The 22,690-nt window shown below is 39.6% G+C and overlaps 1 protein-coding gene and 1 long non-coding RNA gene across 2 annotated transcripts in view; one reads left to right on the forward strand and one right to left on the reverse strand.

Moving 5' to 3' along the window:
- Positions 1-22,690, forward strand: part of LOC143961271 (uncharacterized) — a 152,597-nt gene that overhangs the window by 91,704 nt on the left and 38,203 nt on the right. The gene's annotated exons all lie outside the window — the stretch shown is intronic.
- SLC16A2 (solute carrier family 16 member 2) overlaps positions 1-22,690 on the reverse strand; it is a 349,921-nt gene that overhangs the window by 16,250 nt on the left and 310,981 nt on the right. Inside the window, exon 5 of the mRNA XM_077469695.1 lies at positions 10,093-10,321. Coding sequence (XP_077325821.1) covers positions 10,093-10,321 — 229 coding nt within the window. The remainder of the gene's footprint in view (positions 1-10,092; positions 10,322-22,690) is intronic.

Consider the following 22,690-nt stretch of genomic DNA (forward strand, 5'->3'; position numbering starts at 1 on the left):
TGTATTTTTTCACTTTTTTTAAAAAAAAATTACTTTTTTTTTTTTTTTTTTTTTTAACACCTGTGACCAGAGCAATACAGAGTTACCATAGTAATACTTTACTACGCTAGGAAAGTTATCAGGATTTTTTTGAAATTCACTGGTATAAGCAACCATTTTTACTGAATGAAATGGATTCCTTCAGTGTCTTGTTGTGATTACCGGTAGCTGTTATTGGCCAAAGCTAATCAAATGGTATATATGGGCTGTGATTGGCCCTGTCTGTACCATGTGGTCGGTGACCAATCACAGCTAACAACACAATTGATGGCATAAAAGGAAGCCATCCATTGTTTACAATTGTCATGTGATCTGCTGTGATTGGTCACAGCGATCACATGAAACTGACAGCAGGCCGATAAAGTAGTGTCATCAGCTGTGTCCAGTGTACACGGCGGATGATAGATTTTGGCACCTTCTGGGAGCCATAGGTATGGACCATAGCCCTGGACCTGTAGAGCATCTTGCAGCTAACTCACTCACTGTACCACATACCAATGTGAGCACAAAATGCAGGATACAGTGTCCAAATACCCACTGCACATCAAGCAGTGCGAAAGGGAGGTTGAAAGTTAAAGCTTCTGACAATCATTACGGTCAGGCTATGTATAGCAGAGGTATTCCTCTGAGAAGCAAAAAAGGTTGCAATAAAACCACCTGGTCTTATGTTCCTCAGATTAATCCCGAATCATAGCAGTCAAATCTTCCATTCGTTCAATATCATTAACCCTTGCGAACCATTGGGCCACTATGGGGGCAGATTTTTGTTTCCAGTGGCTCGGTATGCAAGCCCTAGCAGCACTGAGGTGTTTAAGAAGAGATTTGGGGTAGTGCTTTCTTGACATGGGCGTGAGGTTTAGTAGCACAGCAGCAGGGTCGTTGGTTAGGAAAATGTCTGTGTATTTGTGAATGAGTATAAGAACTGGTTGCCAGAAAGGTTGCATTTTGGGGCATTCACAAAAAATGTGGAGAATAGTGCCCAGGTTTTGCTCACAACGCCAGCAACGCACAGGTTGATTTGGGAATATTTTCGCCAAAACAGACTGAGTACGGTACCAGCGTATGGTTAATTTGCAGGAAATTTCTTGGTATTTACTACAGAGTGATGACTTTTGCGCAAAGAAAAGTATGCGTTCTTTTTGGGGACCAGTTAACGTGGTTTGTCAGTCTTTCCCATTTAGCTAAGAAAGGAGGGTCTGTGGTAGCTTGTATGTCCAGCAGAGTTTTGTAAGCTCTAGAGAGGGATCCACGAATTGGGCCATCACTCAGAGTTCTTCAAATGAGTGGAGTTGCAGAGGAAAGAGTACGTGTTTGGGCAGGGAGCTGAGGAAGTGGGAAAGCTGCCTAGCTCTCTAAATGTCCAATGCGATTTGTCCTGTCACTAGGGTCTCAGTTGGAGTCCAGCTTGCGGGCCATACAAAACGAGAGGCTCGTAAGATCCCTTTCAGGGCTTGCCCGGTAAAGGCCGAGTCTGTTCATTGTAGAAATGATGGCAGAGACGTTATAGATTTGGTGATATAGAATAAAAGATCATCTGCATACGCTGCTACTTATCTTGTACTTTATGATTAAGATATTACAAGTTTTTTCAGTTACCTGTTTTGCTATTACTGCCCGATACGCAGAAAAGAGGATTCCCATCAAATCCTTACTGACATACATGAGTTGTGGACTATGTAACCAATGCAGATGCAGGACAGGCATTCCCTGAGTAAATTAAACATTTAACTTGAACAACTTGCACATACATGGAAATTAAAGGAGGAGCTAATAAGAAAGGCCTGTCAAAGTATCAAAGACTTTAGTACCACCAAGTTTTAATAATTGTACATAGAGTATATCACAAAAGTGAGTACACCCCTCACATTTTTGTAAATATTTTCATGTGACAACACTGAAGAAATTGCACTTTGCTACAATATAAAGTAGTGAGTGTACAGCTTGTATAACAGTGTAAATTTGCTGTTCCCTCAAAATAACTCAACACACAGCCATTAATGTCTAAATCGCTGGCAAAAAATATGAGTACACCCCTAAGTGAAAATGTCAAAATTGGGGCCATTTAGCCATTTTCCCTCACCGGTGCCATGTGATACAAGGAATCAGGTGTGAATGAGGAAGAGGTGTGGTAAGTTGGTGTTCTAGCTCTCACTCTCATACTGGTCACTGGAAGTTCAACATGGCACCTCATGACAAAGAACTCTCTGAGGATCTGAAAAAAATAATTGTTGCTCTACATAAAGATGGCCTAGGCCAGTGATGGCAAACCTTGGCACCCCAGATGTTTTGGAACTTCATTTCCCATGATGCTCTGGCACTCTGTAGTGTAGTGAAGCATCATGGGAAATGTAGTTCCAAAACATCTGGGGTGCCAAGGTTCGCCATCACTGGCCTACGCTATAAGATTGCCAAGACCCTGAAACTGAGCTTCAGCATGGTGGCCTAAGACCATACAGTGGTTTAACAGAACAGGGTCCACTCGGAACAGGCCTTGCCATGGTCGACCAAAGAAGTTGAGTGCACATGCTTAGCGCCATATCCAGAGGTTGTCTTTGGGAAATGGACGTATGAGTGCTGCCAGCATTGCTGCAGAGGTTGAAGGGGTGGGGGGTCAGCCTGTCAGTGCTCAGACCACAAGTCACACACTGCATCAAATTTGGTCTGCACGACTGTCGTCCCAGAAGGAAGTCTCTTCTAAAGATGATGCACAAGAGAGCCCACAAACTGTTTGCTGAAGACAAACAGACTAAGGACATGGATTACTGGAACCATGTCCAGTGGTCTGATGAGACCAAAATAAACGTATCTGGCTTAGATGGTGTCAAGCGTGTGTGGCGGCAACCAGGTGAAGAGTAAAAGTTCATTGAGGGAACCATGAAAGACAACATGTACTGTGACATGTATGTAAAAAAGGCTCCTGCGCTCTATGGCAAAAAAGAACAATTTTGGAAGTGGAGTGAGAAAAAGGTTCTAATCGGAGCAGCAGACACTGTTATGAGTAAACTCTCAATAAAAATAGAAATGATAGATGGAGGGTGTGTTGCGCTTCCTTAAATACCAAGAGAAAAATAAATAAACAATAAATAAATAAACAAACAATAAGCTTATGTGATAAAAAGTGACTGTCAATCGTTCACAAAGTATCAAAAAAACTGTGCAAAAAAGTGCATAGAAATGAACATCTAAAAGAATAAATATATATATATAAGTATATTAATAGTGCATCATACCAGTGCCTATATAATAAAGGATAATAGAAAAACGGGGGGGACTCCAGCTATGCAGTGTAAAAAATGGATTGCAATAGCTATATAAAATAAAGTGAGTCGTCTAAGATAAAACAAAAAAAGAAGAAAAAATCTAACATCTAAAATAAAACTACAAACATTGTATATCAATAGCTTAGTGTAGTAAATAGTCCAAAAAAATCTATGAATGGTTTAAAAGTGCAAAAAACCATAAAAACCAACAGTATAATCCTTAGTGAAAAGAAATAAAAATAGCAAAAATTGTAACGACAAATGGTGAATCTCGATAGTGTCCCATACACAGTCCAATCGTGCAGATCTAAAATGTGATTTCACAACCAAACATAGTGCAAGTGTGCCAAGGTAGCTCTCCTCCAAACGGTATCCCGTGTTAATGTGGATAATCCTAAATAATTACCTTACAGCTGTAAGGTTACAGCGAGAAAGTAAATTTGCAGGGGAAATTCCAGGGGATCAGATGAGCTGTGATTGGGACTTCTGACAGTGCCACTCTTCCTTGTAGTTTTTAGCCGACCAAAAATGCTCAAAATAACAAGTAAAAGATATCCTCCATTGTGTAGTAGTTTCAAAAGGAACGATTTATTGTAAAACAAACTATATCTACTCACAAACAGGAGCGAGTGTTGTTTTTTTCCTATATTGTCCGTACCCACTCGTTACTAATTTTTAATTTTTAACGAATTTATTGTTAAGTACGGAGGGAGTCGAGATAAAGAACGGTACATATCTCCGGTATTCGCATTACCTGTCCTACGAATGCATGCCTGAGTTATGCTAATGCAGGTTGATTGAATTTCCCGTTTGTGTGATTTACACACTCTAGCTACGTAAATAATGGGCGGACGGGATCCGCCCAGTACTCTCATATAAGCTCTTCCGATCCGTTTAGAATTATCCCAGTTGAAGTCCATTCGAGACGTAACGCGTAGGAAATCGGAAGTGACGTTCGTATCTTTCATCGATCCTTCTAGTTGTGTGTGCCTGTTTATTCACTCCTGTTTGTGAGTAGATATAGTTTGTTTTACAATAAATCATTCCTTTTGAAACTACTACACAATGGAGGATATCTTTTACTTGTTATTTTGAGCATTTTTGGTCGGCTAAAAACTACAAGGAAGAGTGGCACTGTCAGAAGTCCCAATCACAGCTCATCTGATCCCCTGGAATTTCCCCTGCAAATTTACTTTCTCGCTGTAACCTTACAGCTGTGAGGTAATTATTTAGGATTATCCACATTAACACGAGATACCGTTTGGAGGAGAGCTACCTTGGCACACTTGCACTTTGTTTGGTTGTGAAATCACATTTTAGATCTGCACGATTGGACTGTGTATGGGACACTATCGAGATTCACCATTTGTCGTTACAATTTTTGCTATTTTTATTTCTTTTCACTAAGGATTATACTGTTGGTTTTTTGCACTTTTAAACCATTCATAGATTTTTTTGGACTATTTACTACACTAAGCTATTGATATACAATGTTTGTAGTTTTATTTTAGATGTTAGATTTTTTCTTCTTTTTTTGTTTTATCTTAGACGACTCACTTTATTTTATATAGCTATTGCAATCCATTTTTTACACTGCATAGCTGGAGTCCCCCCCGTTTTTCTATTATCCTTTATTATATAGGCACTGGTATGATGCACTATTAATATACTTATATATATATATTTATTCTTTTAGATGTTCATTTCTATGCACTTTTCTGCACAGTTTTTTTGATACTTTGTGAACGATTGACAGTCACTTTTTATCACATAAGCTTATTGTTTATGTTTATTTATTTATTGTTTATTTTTCTCTTGGTATTTAAGGAAGCGCAACACACCCTCCCTCTATCATGTACTGTGAAATACTGAAGCAGAGCATGATCCCCTCCCATCGGAGACTGGGCCACAGGGCAGTATTCCAACATAATGACCCAAACACACCTCACGCACAAGGTCTTTAACATCCACCAGCTCCGTGATGTTGTCATGGAGAAGTGGAAGAGGAGTCCAGTGGCAACCTGTGAAGTTTGGTGAACTCCATGCCCAAGAGGGTTAAGGCAGTGCTAGAAAATAATGGTGGCCACACAAAATATTCCAAAGTAGCAAAGTGTAATTTCTTCAGTGTTGTCACATGAAAAGATATAATAAAAATGTGAGGGGTGTGCTCACTTTTCTTAGATACTGTAACGTTGGGTCATCGGCACAGTCAAAGTTTCTAGTCTGTCTACAAGTTCTTAATCTAAAGATTTAAAAGAACCTTGAATATTCCTTTTACAGCGATCTTTTGTCTTCTTTTCTCTGTTCACCAATTGTTCATTCTCCCCTAGTCCCTTTATACTCCCCCGCCAAACAAAAAAACAGCCTTAAATGCTTGGCTAAATGTAGCCACGCAAATGGCATTTTCACCATCCAGATATCTTACCTCCTCACAAACAATGAATAACATAACATGAACTATGTTTAATGACCCCATGTTTTTTATTTTTGAATATCATCTGTAGCAGAAAGGTACCTTGCCAGGATCCAGGTCTAATAAACAGCTAGTTCACTAATGAGTCAGCTGTGTTCTGGGCTTTACGTAATCACCAGACCAAGGCTCTAGGCTCCTAGTTGGAGATGACTCCACCTTGCAGACAAGGAGGTCTGGGCATGGGAGTCGGTAGGGCTTCACCTAGGAGAAAGAGGTTGGAGCCAGTGTAGCACGAGGCTACTTGCTTTACACACGGAGGTGCGGAGCATCCAGACTGTGGGAGACAGACCAAGGCCCTAAAGTGTAAGGCCTGAGCTGGAGAGCTGCGTTTACAAGGCAGGAGGGCTGAAAATCGTTTGCTTTGGTAGCAAGATTGAAATATTGGATACCCCTGTGAGGGAATCTTCTGTGTTTGTTTTGAACTGTCTTTTAAATAAAAGTGGGCAAAACCAGCTCTGAAACGGATAAAAGCGTGGTGGTGTCCTTAGAGCACTACAATTGGAGTGAACCCCTGACACATCCCTTACTAGAATCTTTTTACTGCTTTCCACATTACCGTAGGTCAAAGACTATAGCTGGCTAGTGTAGCTTTCCTTAAGGAACTGGTACTGTTATAGGTAAAATAGGCATACCAGTATTTGTTTTTGCCCCATGGATATAATGCACAATGCTATAGTTGCTGGCCAAGAGGTGGCTCAAAGATAGTCATACCAGTGGTCCTTGGAAGTGTCATGCATGGGTGGATGTTTTTAGATAGAGCTGGGCCTGTTGCTTGGCAACAGACACACCAAGCAGGGTGTGTGTGGTCACCATCCAATCAGTGTGGAGGTGGCTTTCCTGTACAGGTCGGTAATTTGCCTATCAACCGATGCACAGATCCTGGGGTGGATCACTGGTGTGTTGTGAAGGCTGGCTATGAGAGCTGGCATGAGATTGTGTCAGAGAGGTACAGGAGACACACTCCTGACATCCTTCCTCTATGGAGGGGCCCCAGGACTCTTTGGCTAATAAGCAACTTTCACCAACTCTATCCTGAAAAACTAGCTCCAATCTGTGTGGATAGAGGAGGCATTTCCTGTGTGAATAAAGATGTTATCAGCTTAGAGGAGGGAAGTTTAGCCAGTGGAACGAAGTGGGCCATTTTACTGAAGCAGTCAACAGTGACCTAGATAACTGTCCATTTGAGGGAGGAAGAGCCACAAAAGTCCAGTTAGATGAGTCCTAGGACACTTAGGGCCTGGACCTAGGTGACTTGGAACTGACATATCTTCATAGGTTTAAACCAGAACTAAACTCCCAAAAGGAAGTTAATTTCACTTTAACCATCCCCATCTGTACAAGCAGAATTGCAGGATTTTTTTTTCCCTTTCCTATTTTTTTATTTATTTTGTTTTAATTGTTGGCTCAGCTTAAACCAGAATAACGTGTACTTAGAGCTGGCTGCCTACACCTGGAAGAGGCATCCAGCTGAAGAGGACCGAGATGGCAATGTGGGACCCGCTATGTGGCGCTCAAACATTGGATTGCAGTGGGACCATACGGTATTCACTGTGTGGGTGAGTATGTGCTTTGAAGAGCACTACAGCACTACACATAAGTGGGAGAAAATGTAGGGGAGGGTAGTACCGCTTTAATCTAAGAGGGTATCCTTGTGGAGGGTAGCCCACCAAAAGGTTGCAAGAAACTAAATAGTGTCATGATGATACATGGGTGTCTTGCCAACTTGAAGCCATGTGCTTCAAGTAGCACCTTGAACCTGAGGTGAGGTGGCACAGAATTACCGCAAAAGGTAAACTGGTAGAAGCTTTCGGCTGTGCCTCAGATATGGAGGCAGAGAGCTCAAAGGAAAGAGTTAAGCTGACTTGATGTATTCTAATTCCAATACCAAAATGGATGGCAAGTCTCATCCAGCCAATGTTGCCACTCTTCCAAAGTCCACTTGATGGCTAAAAGTTAATGATTTACAATGTCATGGTTCAGTTCTGTAATGGAGAACTTGCACTTTAGCATAAAAGGATGGTTGCTAGAGCTTGGATAGAACCTCACACACATATTTACATTGCTCTATTCTGCAAGAAAGAAAGAATAAATAAAGATATCGTACAGGGACGAATTGGTCCAGAAACTCATGGAAACAGTCTTGACAAATTTCTAGAAAATAGTTGTTGCATTATGTAAGCCAAATGTCATTGCCAGTTACTAATGTCCTTCACTTGTATTAAGTGAATCTTCAATTTATCACCTTCTTAAATATTTATCAGGTTCTAGGCCATCTACAACTGCTGAATTTTAGCAGTGGATACTTTGTTTGGAATGATGATCTTCAGAGTAGGATAATCCAATACAAGGCCAAAAGGTTTTGTCCTATGTTTTTCCAAGAAAAATAAACCATCCCTTGCAGGGGAAGTAGAACGAGCAGTTGAAACCCCTCTCGATATTCTCCTGAATGTACGATTTCATCGATTGAGCCTCAGGATTGGGCAAAGGGAAGGCCCTCTCCTTGGGAGAAGTATATCTGGCTGTAATCAAACAGAGCAGTCGTACAGGTGACAAGAAAAGAAAACCAAGGTGACCTTTTTAAAAATTATTTCACCAAGCTCTATGTAACAAGGTGGGAGAGCAGAAGCATGCAGGCTGGCCAGGAGCTTAGTATGCTTCAGGCAGTTTGTCTGTGTGTGGATTATGTAACCTATGCCGAGGGTAACCTAAGAAAAGAAGATAAGCAGGGGAGGCTGTGCACAAGGACAGGCCTGCACAAGGACAGAGGAGAATGGTCTACTGCAATGACAGAAAAAAGGGTTTTACTAGAGGACATTGAGGGACCAATATGCGCAATCCAAGATACTTGGCAAAGAGGTTGCTGTTGTAACCAAAGTCTACAAGGGATTTTATGGTAAATTGAGTTGGAACAAACAGTTTAGGGTTGAGCCCATATTTCTCCAGACTTTACCTCTAACTGCCCCAATAAGGTGTGAAACACCAGAGTGATCTTGGCCACTGCAGTGTAGGCAAAGTTCCAGTGTACTTCTGGTTTTCTTTTTAGGATATAAACAGGTGACACCAATGTGCAGGAGCTTCTTCTGAGATTAAGAAGTGGGCCCTGGGAGGTTCTGCAGAAGAGACACAGATGAGAGAGAAGCACTGGTCTACCCTAAAGGCTAGTTGCATGGCTTCCTCCAAGGTCATGGATTAGGGATAGTATACCAAAGAAAGCTCAAGCTGGAGATAGTGTATTCCATTAAACAGACACTGCAAGGTAATTCCATCAGATTTCCAACAGCAGAATTCTGAGCAGTGTTGCTCAGCTGTACATCTTGCTTGCTTTTCTGTGTGGGTGCAGACAGGGTCATCGCAGAGTAGGCCAGTAGCCTTAAAAATTCTATTTACAGAAGAAATCACTGAATGGGCAGAGCAAAGATTTTTTAAGTACCTGTGTTACTTAACAGATGTTTCAGCAGATTTGTAGGCAATAGCAAAATCCAGAGGTAGGCAGAGTTCAGTAGTGTAATCCTGGGCCAAGCAGGTGGTGCGGCCAGTCAGAGAGGAGAGAAGTTGCCCCTAGAGTTGAGCTTGTTGTGTGATAACAGATACGCCAAGCGGGGGGAATGTGGCATTGAGGAGGCCTCCTACCCAGGCTGGCTGGGGTTGCCTAGCAATGGACGCGCAATCCAAGGGCAGCTCACTAGCATGTTGCAAAGACTGAGTTGCAGGCTACTAACTGGCCATGACAGGCAGCGTGGGATTGCAACGGAAAGGGGAGAGAGACTCCTGGCAACCTCAAAATGAACACACAATAGATGTCAAAACTAAAATTGTAGATCTAACAACAACTTTGTTTAAAAAAAAAAGTGCCTTGTTGGAGAATTTACTTCCTTTCACACCAAGAGCAGGAGGGTCACTGAGCCAGATAATTTGGTTACATTAATTTTGGCTTTGCATGATCTAATCTCTTCCTATGAAAGCCAAGGTACTTTATCCATATAGATGTTTGCTTAAATTTCATTAAAGGGTTATCAAAATCCAGGAATAAAAATGTAACATATTGCACCTTACCAGTCTATAAATATAAAATGGCTAATATAATTTTTTTTTCTTTAATTTTCACCTTCACCTGCTAGCAACACACTTTCTGTCCTAGGGTGACAACGCAAACTGTACTGCGGCTAGAGGAAATCAGCATGTCACCCTTGGTGGCTATCCTAATTTTGACTAATGAAGAGAAGGGGGGGGGGGGGGGGAACATCTGTGCTTACAGAATTTTTTTTTAAACATAAGAGTTTGTGGCATCTGCTGTATTTCAGATCATTGCCTAAAACTAACCTGCAATTGGAGGCCCAGCAGTCATTGGAATGGACATGAGCCCCAGGACATAACCAATAGCTTGGGAGGCTTGCATAGGACCCACCAACTCAAACGCAATAGGGCTCATCATGCTGATAAGGAATCCATCACTCAAGCCAAGGAAAAGGCAAACAACAATGACACTCTCAAACACTTGGCATAGGGGCAACATCATAGACAGAATTCCCAGTAGCAGAAAAGAGGCCACCTGAAATGAAAAAGTGCAGGTGCAATAAAGAAAAACAGTTTCACAAGATTAGTTTAGGATATGGAAGCAGCTTAAAATACAGTATAAAAGTAAGCAGTCTACATGGATACAATGTAATGCAATAGTTCAGAAAAAAAAAAGCAAATTTACTAAAAACAAATAATTTACGGGAAACAGTGGTACATATGATTGGTTATGTGAAATTTCTTGCTACACAAGATGAGGTTTGCAGCTAACAGACCACTCTGCGCCAAATACAACATAAGAGTTTAGAACTGCCCTGGCAGGACAGGCTGTTAGCTGCTGGAATTATGAGCAGTGAAAAACTGAGATTAAACACTAATCCTAATGACTCTTTACTCTAGTGCAGATGTTTCCCTACTTCATCCCATAGGAGAACTGCAAAAATTCCTAAGAAAAAAAAAAATGCCATGAACAAACCAATGATATGTAACAGTTCTAAGATAACAGATACAGATCTAGAGGAAGTTAAGGCCTGTACACACGATACGAAAATCGGATGGAAAAATTTGTACAACAAGCTGTCTGCCGATTCTCGGATCGTTAGTACAGTGCTTTAGACAGCCGATTGCGCTTTTTTGTCAGACAAAAGCTGGATCTGCAGACTATAAATTTTTTGTCAGATGTGAACTCAACGTCCAATTTTCGTTTCACTAGTATGGTTGTCATACAAAAAAAATTGTAAAAAGCAAGACTATGCATGCTCAAAAATGAAAGAATACATCCAAAACTATTCAACACATTACGCACTTCTGACGTTGTATTCTGTTGTACGAAAATGTTTGTATTGTGAGTAACATCTTCACTTTTGACATGAGACTAGAATACCATAAAAAAAACAGACGTTTGGTTGTCCGAAAATCTAAACATGTGTACGAAGCTTCACAGAGAGAGATAGACAGATAGAAAGAGAAGAACATCCAATCTATTGTCTTAAATAGCATGCTTATAAAACCAAAACCTTAGGTCAACCTGCAATTTTACAGCTAAACAAAATTTAAAGGGATATCCTTACAATAGGCTGTACATCTACTTAGCTTTGGGAATTAGTTGCTCTCTCTATACTGGGATTAGACTGTTATGAGATGGCTCAGTCTTTTAGTTAGCGAAGGGATCCAATCAGATAAACTTCTGATGACAGGAGAGACTGTGGGGTTGATTTACTAAAACTAGAGAGTAGGGGAAAATCTGATGCAACTGTGCATGGTAGCCAGATTCTAACTTCAGGTGGTTCAATTAATCATTGAGAAAAAAAAAAAAAACCTGGAAGCTGATTGGTTTCTATCCAGAGCTGCCCCAGATTTTGCACTCCCCAGTTTTAGTAAATCAACCCCAATGTGACAATGCAAGGTCATAAATACTCCGCTTTAGCCTATCTGTCTGCTTCTGATGGTATCCACAGATTTCCAGGGAAGATACACCAATTCAAAGTATTATTTCACAGTTTATGGACAATGCAAAGGATTTGTATGTAGTTTTTATAGTCTGTTAGTATTACAGTATGTTAATTGTTATTTGGGGGTAATGCTAGAGAAAGTGGTTTAATGGCAGTTTGATTTTGTGTTATTTTTTAATCTGTGTTATTTATTCTATGTTGCATTTTAATTGTATGGATGGTTTATTGGAGTGTAATTTTTAATTTGTTTTGTTTGGTGCTAATGGCAGTTAGTGGGAATTTTGTTGTGTTTTTGTGTCTTGTTCTGTTCATTGTTGTGATCTTGTGTTGTCTTTGTTGAGTGTGGCGTGTGTTGCAATAATTTCCCTTTGGAATTAATAAGATATTCTGACTCTAAATTCAGAAGTTCTTGCTTATTTTATAAATACATTATACAACCTCCTTAATATTCTTTCCATTTGTACCCAAACTCAAAAGTAACTAACAAAAAAAAAAAAAAAAAAAACTTTCCCCTCCATGTATTTGTATTTTTTCCTGGTTACGTTTAAGGTACAGTTAAGCTAACCATGAAGATAAGTTCAAAGCCCAAAAAAAGGCTGGAGCAACTCACACCCCCCCTTCCTCCATTAGAATACACCGTTAAGCTGATAAAGTGCAAGACTGTTTGATAGTCAATGACCAGATTCTGTTGATCAGAGAGGGCTAAACATGGAATGAAATTTGGTTGGTTCCTGCTGAACTGATGGAATTTCCAGACATGTGTACCCGGCTTTAGGGTATAATAAAGTGAGAGCAGTATTAGTGTCACCTTCTTTTTCCAATAGGACTTGATTTCTAAGGAATTTTGGCAAAACCATGAGGTCACAATTTCTTGCGCTTCCCTCTGATAAGGGGTTTAGTTCTCTAGATATATATATATTTTTTCAACATTCAGGCACACCAGAGCCTGTCAAAATACAACCTTGTGCCAGAGCGCCAGCAATGAAAAACTTTACGCCCTATCAGATGTACTGCCAGGCACGTAACTTCATTTTGCACATGGCAAAAGTGTATTCTTAGGTTCATAAATGTATACAACTAAACAAATTATAAACAATCTATGACAAAAATTGCTGAAAAAACAAATAGTACGTGTGTAAAATGTAAGAGTAAAAAAAAGAACATGAAGATGTAAGATAATAATGTTCACACTGATGCGAATTTACAGCGGGTTGGTTGCATTTTAGGAACACATAAAAGCTTCCTGTGCATGTTGACCGCAGGTGCGATGCAAATTCCTATGATGCAGTGCGAATTTTATCTTCATAGGCTTCAATTGAACTTGCAGTAAACTCGCAGCACACAGTTCACATCTCTGCGAATTGTTCACTGTCTGCTTCCTGAAATTTGCGGTAAATTCACACCTGTCTACCTCCAAAACGCAAAGCAAGTTCGCACCTCACACCGGACAAAAAATTGATCAAATTCACAGTACATCCCATCGCAGTAGTGTGAACCTAGGCTTAAGCTTTTTCTATATGCTAAGAATAACTTAATTTAGTAAACTGAAATGTGCATGCTTTTTCTGGGACCAAGTATCAAACCTAAAATATAAAAAAAGCAGGTTCAGTATACTTGTAATAAGAACAAACAGGATAATGTACTTCTTTCTGTTTGAAAAAGTGAAAAGGAACTGTTTCCTTCAGTTTCTCTTACATACTTTTGCAAACATCAATCAATCCAAATTATAGTTTACATACTTGATACGCCACCAAATTCACAATAAAATACTCAGCATTAACATTACAGTATTTGCCATTAATAAAGTACACACCAACCTGCAGCTTTTAACTGTGCTTATTTTGTCACGCATTAGTATATTTAATAGTTGGTTGGCTAAATAGGTTTATATTACTACTATACATTAACAGCCCCTTGTCACTTTTAGTTATATATAAACTATATATATTATATATAAATATAAATCATAAATTGTTACTCCAGAGGTAAATACAACTGGCTGGGGTTTCAAAAAGGAGGATTAGTAACTTGGCATGAATTTGTTTGTCTTGAATTTGTAGCAGGACACGTTTAGTTAGGCAAGCCTTACATAACACAGAAATAAAGAAACCTTTACCAATTATTTTTTTTAAGCCATAGGTATATAATGGATATAGGCTGAAAATGCACACTCTTATGTTTAATTTGAGGGTTTGTACTTTCAAATCAGAGGAAGGGTTTAGGAATTACAGCTCTTAAGAATAGCCAACCCCCACCCTTTTCAAGGGACCAAAAGTCATTGGACAATTGAATCAAAAGTTGTTTCATGGCCAGGTGTGGGCTACTTCGTTATTTCTTCATCAATTAGGCAGGTAAAAGGTCAGGAGTTGATTCTAAAGCCTCATACACATGATCGGACTTTATACTAACTTTCCCATGGACTTTTGTACAAAGGACGTTGGCCGTAAATTTGTATTGCATACACACGATCTGACTTTTTAGGCAACAAATACAGACGTAGTGACGTTTCAACGTACTGATGACACTTCAAAAGAGGACGTTCAATTACTCCGGCACCACCCTATGGTCAACTTCTGTATTGTTGTCTGATCTTTTGCATTGATTCCAAGCATGCGTGTTTGTACTTTGTACAAAAGTCCCATGGTTTTTGTCTTTACACGATCGGACATATGTTGTCAAAAAGTTTGTCCATTCACACAGCCAACATAAGTCCGATGAAAACCGAAAAAGTTTGTTCCCGATGGAGTGTACACATGGTCGGGTGTTGCCTTTTTGCCTTAAAACAGCTAATTTGCATGTTTGTTATCAAAAAGTCAGATCGTGTGTACGGGCCTTAAGTGTGGTATTTGCATTTGGAATCTATTGCTGTGAATCTACATCATGTGCTCAAAGGAGATGGCCATGCAAGTGAAACATCGTAAGGCTTCAAAAACAAAACAAATCCATCAGAGAGATAGCAACATTAGGAGCGGCCAAATCAACAGTTTAGTACGTTCTGAGGAAAAAGAACGCACTGGTGAGCTCTGCAACATAAAAAGGCTTGGATGTCAACGGAAGACAACAGTGGTGTTTGCAGGATCCTCTCTACAGTAAAGAAAAACCCATTCACAATATTCAGACAAGTGAAGGACACTCTCCAGGAGGTGGTAGTATCATTGTCAAAGTCTACAATCAAGAGAAGACTTCACAAGAGCAAATACAGAGCCTGAAGAATAGAAAAGCCAGATTCAACCAAAAAACATCTAAAAAAGCCAGACCAGTTCTGGAAAAGCATTTTTTGGACTGATGAAACTAAGATTAATCTGTATCAGAATGACAGGGAAGAAAAAAGTATGGAGAAGGCTCAGAGAAGCTCTTGATCCAAAGCACACAGTCATCTGTAAAACATGGCGGAGCTTTAAGTGTGATGGCATGGGCATGCATGGCTTCTAGTGGCTCTGGGTCTTTGGTGTTTATTGATGATGTGAGAGAAGACAGAAGCAGCCGGATAAATTCTGTAATGTTTAGAGATATACTGTCAGCCCAGATTCAGCCAAATGCAGCAAAGTTGATTGGATGGCACTTCACGGTACAGATGGACAATGATCCAAAACGCACTGCAAAAGCAACCCAGGAGCTCTTGAAGGAAAAGAAGTGGAATATTCTGCAATGGCCGAGTCAATCACCCGATCTCAACCCAATTGAGCATGCATTTCACTTGCTGAATGCAAAACTAAAGGCAGAAAGACCCACAACTAAGAAATGAAGACCGCTGCAGTTAGAGCCTGGCAAAACATCAGTCTTTGCCTGAAGTCTGGAACCCATGGACATTACCAGTCATTGCCATTAAAGGATTCTCAGCAAAATATTAAAAACTAATATTTTTCATTATGATTATATTCATTTGACCAGTTACATTTGAGCCCCTAAGAAATGGGGGGACTGTGTATAAAAATGATTGCAGTTCCTGAAATTTGTACTTGATATTTATGTTCAACCCCTTTAACCACTTCCTGCCCGCCTCACCTTGATATACGCCAGCAGAAGGGCATATACAGGCAAAACTGCGTACCTGTACTTTGCCCTTTTAAGAGGCGGCAGTGGCGCACGCCCACGGGAAGCTCCATGAGTCCGGTCGCGGGTCCCACGAACTCGATCGCCATGGGGATACCTGCGATCGCCTCATGGAGAGGAAGAATGGGGAGATGCTAAAATAAACAAGCATCTCCCTGTTTTGCCTAGCAACAGTGACACTGATCTCTGCTCCCTGTGATTGGAGCAGAGATCAGTGATCTGTAAAACACAACCACGCCCCCCAGTTAGCAACACGCCCCTAGGACACACTTAACCCCTACACTGCCACCTAGTGGTTAACCCCTTCACTGCCAGTGTCATTTACACAGGAATCAGTGCATTTGTATAGCACTGATTGCTGTATAAATGACATTGGTCCCAAAAATGTGCCAAAAATGTCCGATGTGTCTGCCATAATGTCACAGTCATGATAAATGATAAAAATCGCTGATCGCCGCCAATTAAAAAATTTATTTTTATAAAAATGCCATAAAACTATCCCCTATTTTGTAAATGCTATAACTTTTGTGCAAACCAATCAATAATCGCTTATTGCGTTTTTTTTTTTTTTTTACCCAAAAAATGTATAAGAATACGTATCGGCCTAAACTAAGGAAAGATTATTTTTTTTTATGTTTTTGGGGGATATTTATTGTAGCAAAAAGTAAAAAAAATAATGCGTTCTTTTCAAAATTGTTGCTTTTTTTTGTTCATAGCACAAAAAATAAAAACCGCAGGGGTGATCAAATACCACCAAAAGAAAGCTCTATTTGTGGGGGAAAAAAAGGAGCCACATCACATGACAGCGCAATTGTCAGTTAAAGCGAAGCAGTACCGAATCGCAAAAAGTGCTCTGGTCAGGAAGGGGGTAAAGTCTACTGGGGCTGAAGTGGTTAATTAAAGCTGAAAGTCTGCACTTCAAATGTATTTGGATTTTTTTGTTTTATTTTTATTCTGGTGGCATACAGAGCCAAAAGTATGAAAATTGTGAGTCCAAATTTTTTTATATATATATATAATATATATATATATATATATATATATATATATATATATATATATATATAGAAATAATCTGTAACTCAATAATACACACACACTACTCCCTCGCAACCGTATATCACCACTCCGCTTATTCTTACAAAAATAAATCCCTTAAACTAAGCCGCTACTGTAAATTAAAGTCAATAGTGCAAAAAATATATAGTCATTCCTTACCTGATTGTGAAAGAAAAAAGCAGCGCTCACGTGTAACTTAATAAATATCACACAAAATTAAACCTAAATATAGTGCACTGTGAAAGACAACTCACACAATATAGCAAAATAAATAAACGTATAATAAAGTGAATGTGACAACTCACATATAAAGTGACACCTTAAATGAAAATAATTGAAAATAATTAGCACCTTAAATGAAAATGATCAATTAATTCAAATCATTAGTGCAGTGCCCTTCCCCTACTAACCAAAGTCCATCAGAGTGAAATTTATCAAATAAAGTCCATAAGTGATGATCCAAACAGGAACCCACAAATAAATGGTGATGACCAGTGCCTCCTAGTTAGACAAATCTTGCAAATGAATTCCTCCACCACACCACGGTGTCTGTGACTCCCCCTATGTGATTAAACTTACCAGCTGAAAAGCCTCACACCTGCATGTTCGGCTAAAATCACCAGGGATTTAAATGGGAGATCCCCAAGCTTGCAGTTCAGACAATCGCTGTACTTTTCTTGGCAGTTCCCATAAACACATCCATGCAAGTAAAAAGAAAGATTGCCTCCAATAGCGTAATAAAGTTTAAAACTCTTTAATCACACATGCAAAATTCTCACTACCATGCACTCGCATGTAAAACAATGACTCAAAAGATAAACTTTACATCAATCTTTAAAAACTGTACACTGGAGCATGGATGGTCACGGCAGACCCAGGATCTGCGAAGTGGTCAGATTAATTCTTACCCCTCCTCGTTTCCACTCCCACTGTGCTCTTTAATAGTCAGTGTTCACCGTCCTGTACTCCTCCTTAAAGTGGAAGTAAACCCTTCTATCGCTTTCAGTCAAGGAAGCTGCCATCTTGGCCTCTAGTGATTCTTCAACTGCCATAATGCTGCACATGTGATCAGTTATGAAACCAGCCATTGGATGGTTTTAAAGTTTGGTTGAGAGCACAACCAATGTTAAAGTTAGCATTTCCGGCATGCTGGGAATGTAAGTGTTTTTTTGAAACTGTGTTTACTCCCGCTTTAACTCCGCTCCCACCATCCACCGATCACTCTAAAGTGTCCAGCGTCCTATGTCTGCTTCAAACATTTGCCAAGAAGCCACACCCAACATGTTTTGTCATAACAATGACTTATTCGTGGGATTCTGAGCACCCCGCTCCTTCAGTAAGTACCTCTCATTAGTGACCACCTGTGTCATGGTGGAGACCTCATGTTCTCACATATAGAGGAGTATATAGCTCCCATGGTTCAGAGAAGCAGGATCTCCCAGTCTATGGATGGTGTAGGACCCACTAATCATGGGGTACTTTGTTGCAGTAAGTGGGCTTAAGCACCGTATAGCAATATGTTGTGACCAAATCCCCATATTTTTTTGTTTTTTGAAAATGTCTAGGTGTTTTAAAAAGCCTTGCTGGAGGTAAATGTTAGTTTTGCATGTGTGCGCTGTAATATTTTTATTTTTGTTCTATTTTATATATATATATATATATATATATATATATATATATATATATATATATATATATATATATATATATATATATATATATATATATATATATATATATATATATATATATATATATATAAAATCTCCCTTTCATGACTAAGCCTATTTCTGACACTTGGTGTTTACAAGTTAAAATCTGTAGTTTTTGCTAGAAAATTACTTATAACCCCCAAACACACACATTATATATATATATATAATTTTTAGCAGAGAATCTAAATAAAATGGCGATTGTTGCAATATTTTATGTGACACGGTATTTGTGCAGCAGTGTTTTAAATGCAACTTTTTGGGAAAAGGGGCACTTTCATGAATTTAAAAAAAACAAAACAGTATAGTTATCCCAATTGTTTTGTATAATGTAAAAGATGATGTTACGCCAAGTAAATGGATGCCAAACATGTCACACTTTATAATTGCACGCGCTCGTGGAATGGCGACAAACTTTGGTACCTAAAAATCTCCATAGGTGACGCTTTAATTTTTTTTACGGTTACCAGGTTAGAGTTACAGATGTGTGATTTGAACGCGGTTTACATATGCGGGTGCGACATCCGTATGCGTTTTCTTTGCTGCGCGAGTTTGCGGTGACAAAGCCAACCTTTCTAAAACCAAGCTACCTTTCTAAAGTGGTAGCAAAGCCCATGTATTGATTTATACAGTAAGGATCGCCTAAACGTGCACTGTTTAGGAGATATTTTACTTTATTCACTGAGCTCTCAATGGATGGCTTGCCGTCCGTAGAGAGTAGTGCCTATCACGAGCATGCACGGGAGTGACATCATCATGGCTCGTCCAGTCAAATGGCCGCAGCCCGTGAACCCGGAAAGGAAGACCGGGTGAAGATGGAAGCCTTGGGGGAGCTGTGACAGTGCTCTGCTGGAGGGTTTTGTTTTCGGGCAAGTCTTTCATAATGTGCTGGTATGCAATGCATACCAGCACATTATGAATGAATGAATGAATGAAATACTTATATAGCGCACAATGCGAACTGAATCGCCTCTAGGCGCTGTGGCGAGCTTTGATCATCTGCTAAAAGAGGAAGGTCTTGAGTTTTTTCCTAAAAGCCAGGTGATTTTCTTCCAGGCGGATGTTGATTGGTAGAGCATTCCATAGCCGAGGCCCTTGGACAGCGAATCTCCGATCCCCCTTGAATTTATACCGGGCTTTGGGCATGAGGAGGAGGTTTTTGTTGGCTGATCGAAGACTGCGGTTTGGTGTGTAATGATTTATTTTCTCCATTAGGTATTGCGGAGCTTCTCTATGCACGCATTATGCTCTTAACTTGGAGGAAGAAGAATTTTTGGTTTTCTTTTTAGCAGTCTACTACTGCTTTAACGTCTTGAAAATCGACTTATATTCTGGACAGTATAAGGAACGAAATGCAAAGCTCACTTTAACATTTACGTACATATGTGTGCATGTACCTAAAGTGTGAACAGGTGTAAAAGAAATTTTCTCAAGAAACCAGGAATCTCTTGGACTCGGGACCATTTTATGCCTTATTCCCGTTTTCCGCAGCCTTCACGTGAAAACGGCTGGCTTTTATGTGTCAAGCTATACACATCACTGATTTATATCCCCGAGTGTTCATTTTGTGAACATGAAATACACTTTTAATGAATATTCAGTTATTTCTGGGGAATTGAAAACCAATAAAATATTTTTCTGTCTGTACCCACATGTCATGATTTAATGGTCTTGTTATATAGGGTCTGGGCTCTCGACCCATTACACGTCAGCGGTATAAAATTTCCTGTAACCTATACAGCCTCTTATAAAACCTCAGTCTTTGGCTGGCCAAGAAACTTGCTAAACATAGCACTTCATTTCCAAAATCCAGCAGGGACCTTCTATACATTGTAACTCTGGATAAAGAAATGAACCCTATAAATTACAATGCAGCAGCTGCACCACATAAAAGTGAGATATTCACAATATGCCTCAGTTAACAAAAATAAAAAAAAAAGTAGACTTAAGAAGAACTAACCATTTCAAGACTATTTTGCAAAATTTGCAATCTTCGACTGGAATACTGCTAGTAAAATGTGCATGGAAAATGGTTTAACTGATAATTCTCACAAAAGCGCAGATTAATGAACTTGCTGTCAATGCATTTTCCATTGGTTTTAGAACAGGAAGAACTGCTTAGACTACAATTTACAGAGTTTGAGGCATTAACAAGTACAGTGAGGGGAAAAAAGTGTTTGATCCCCTGCTGATTTTGTACATTTTCCCACTGACAAAGAAATGATCAGGCTATCATTTTAATGGTAGCTTTATTTTAACAGTGAGAGACAGAATAACAAAAAAAAAAAAGAAAAAAATAGAGAAAAACGCATTTCAAAAAAGTTAAAAATAGATTAGCATTTTAAAGAATGAAATAAGTATTTGACACCTTTACAAAACAGGACTTCGTACTTGGTGGCAAAACCCTTGTTAGCAATCACAGGAGGTCAGACGCCACCAGGTTTGCACACCTCTCAGGAGGGATTTTGTCCGACTCCTCTTTGCAGATCCTCTCCAAGTTATTAAGGTTTCAAGGCTGAAGTTTGGTAACTCGAACCATCAGCCCCCTCCACATATTTTCTATGGGGTTAAGGTCTAGGCCACTACAGTACCTTAATGTGCTTCTTTTTGAGCCCCTCCTTTGTTGCCTTGTGTTTTGGGTCATTGTCATGCTGGAATACCCATCCACAACCCATTTTCAATGCCCTGGCTGAGGGAAGGAGGTACCTTTTCACCCAAGATTTGACGGTACATGGCACCATCATCCCTTTGATGCGGTGAAGTTGTCCCGTCCCCTTAGCAGAACCCCCCCCCCCCCCCCCCAAAGCATAATGTTTCCACCTCCATGTTTGATGGTGGAGATGGTGTTCTTAGGGTCAAAGGCAGCATTCCTCCTCCTCCAAAGACGGCGAGTTGAATTGATGCCAAAGAGCTTTATTTTGGTCTCATCTGCCCGCAATATTTTCACCCAGTTCTCCTCTGAATCATTCAGATGTTCAATCTTCAGATGGGCCTGTACATGTGCTTTCTTGAGCAGTGGGACTGCAGGATTTTAGTCCTTCACGGCGTAATGTGTTACCAATTGTAAACACAACAACTGTTACCCTCTCGCCAAACTGCTTGGCGATGGTCTTGTGGCCCATTCCAGCCTTGTGCAGGTCTACAATAGTGTCCCTGACATCCTTGGAGGGCTCTTTGGTCTTGGCCACAGTGGAGAGATTGGAATCGGATTGCTTCTGTGAACAGGGGTCTTTTTTTCAGGTAACAAGCTGAGATTAGGAGCACTCCCTTTAAGTGAATGCTCCTATTAGCTTGCTACCTGTATAGAGGACACCTGTGAGCCAGAAATCTTGCTGATTGATAGGGGATCAAATACTTATTTCGCTCATTAAAATGCAAATCAATTTATAACTTTTTTTTTTTTATTAAGTTTTCAAATATAGATACAAATATTGCTATAGAAACAATATAGAAAAGAAAATAGAAAGGGCGATTATTATATAATCATACATAGCATATACACGGGTATCATATGAAGTTTTGCATGGTAGAAATACAGGGTAGACACAAAAAAATGTTAGTGCGTCAACTTTACATTTTGTCACTAAGACCAACGAGATTTGGCAAACCTCTGTGTGCAATGCACTAACAGTACTATCGTAAGTAGTTATAACTTATAGACAAAAGAAAAACAGATAAGCTAAGGCAATAATCCAGTTTACAGGCATGTGACCTAATTTGTTTTATTAAATTTATCCCATAAGGACCACTGGGCTAGGACTTTATTATGGTTGCCCTCCTTCCATGCAATTGTTTTTTCATATGCACATGAGTCCTTTACCAATTGTAAAACCTCTCTGATCAGAGGGCCTTTACAACTTAATTTACATCTGCGTGTAAGCTACGACTTTCACAGAACCCCAAAATGCTTGTGCTTAAATATAGTATGATATTATTCTATATGTAATGCCTTGATCTTTGCTGTAGGGGCTCAAGTTCAATGCATTTCATGATTCTGGTTTCCTTCTTCAGGAAAGTATGGAAGAAATTTCTGTATAAAAACAATTTCACAAAACCTTGTATCAGTGATAATATGAACATATTTGAATCCACATTTATATCATCTGATGATTTATTACCTACAAAGAT

Source organism: Lithobates pipiens, unplaced genomic scaffold (genome assembly GCF_037356315.1).
Source record: "Lithobates pipiens isolate NorthernLeopardFrog02 unplaced genomic scaffold, aLitPip1_a1.2 Scaffold_1, whole genome shotgun sequence".
NCBI lineage: Eukaryota > Metazoa > Chordata > Amphibia > Anura > Ranidae > Lithobates > Lithobates pipiens.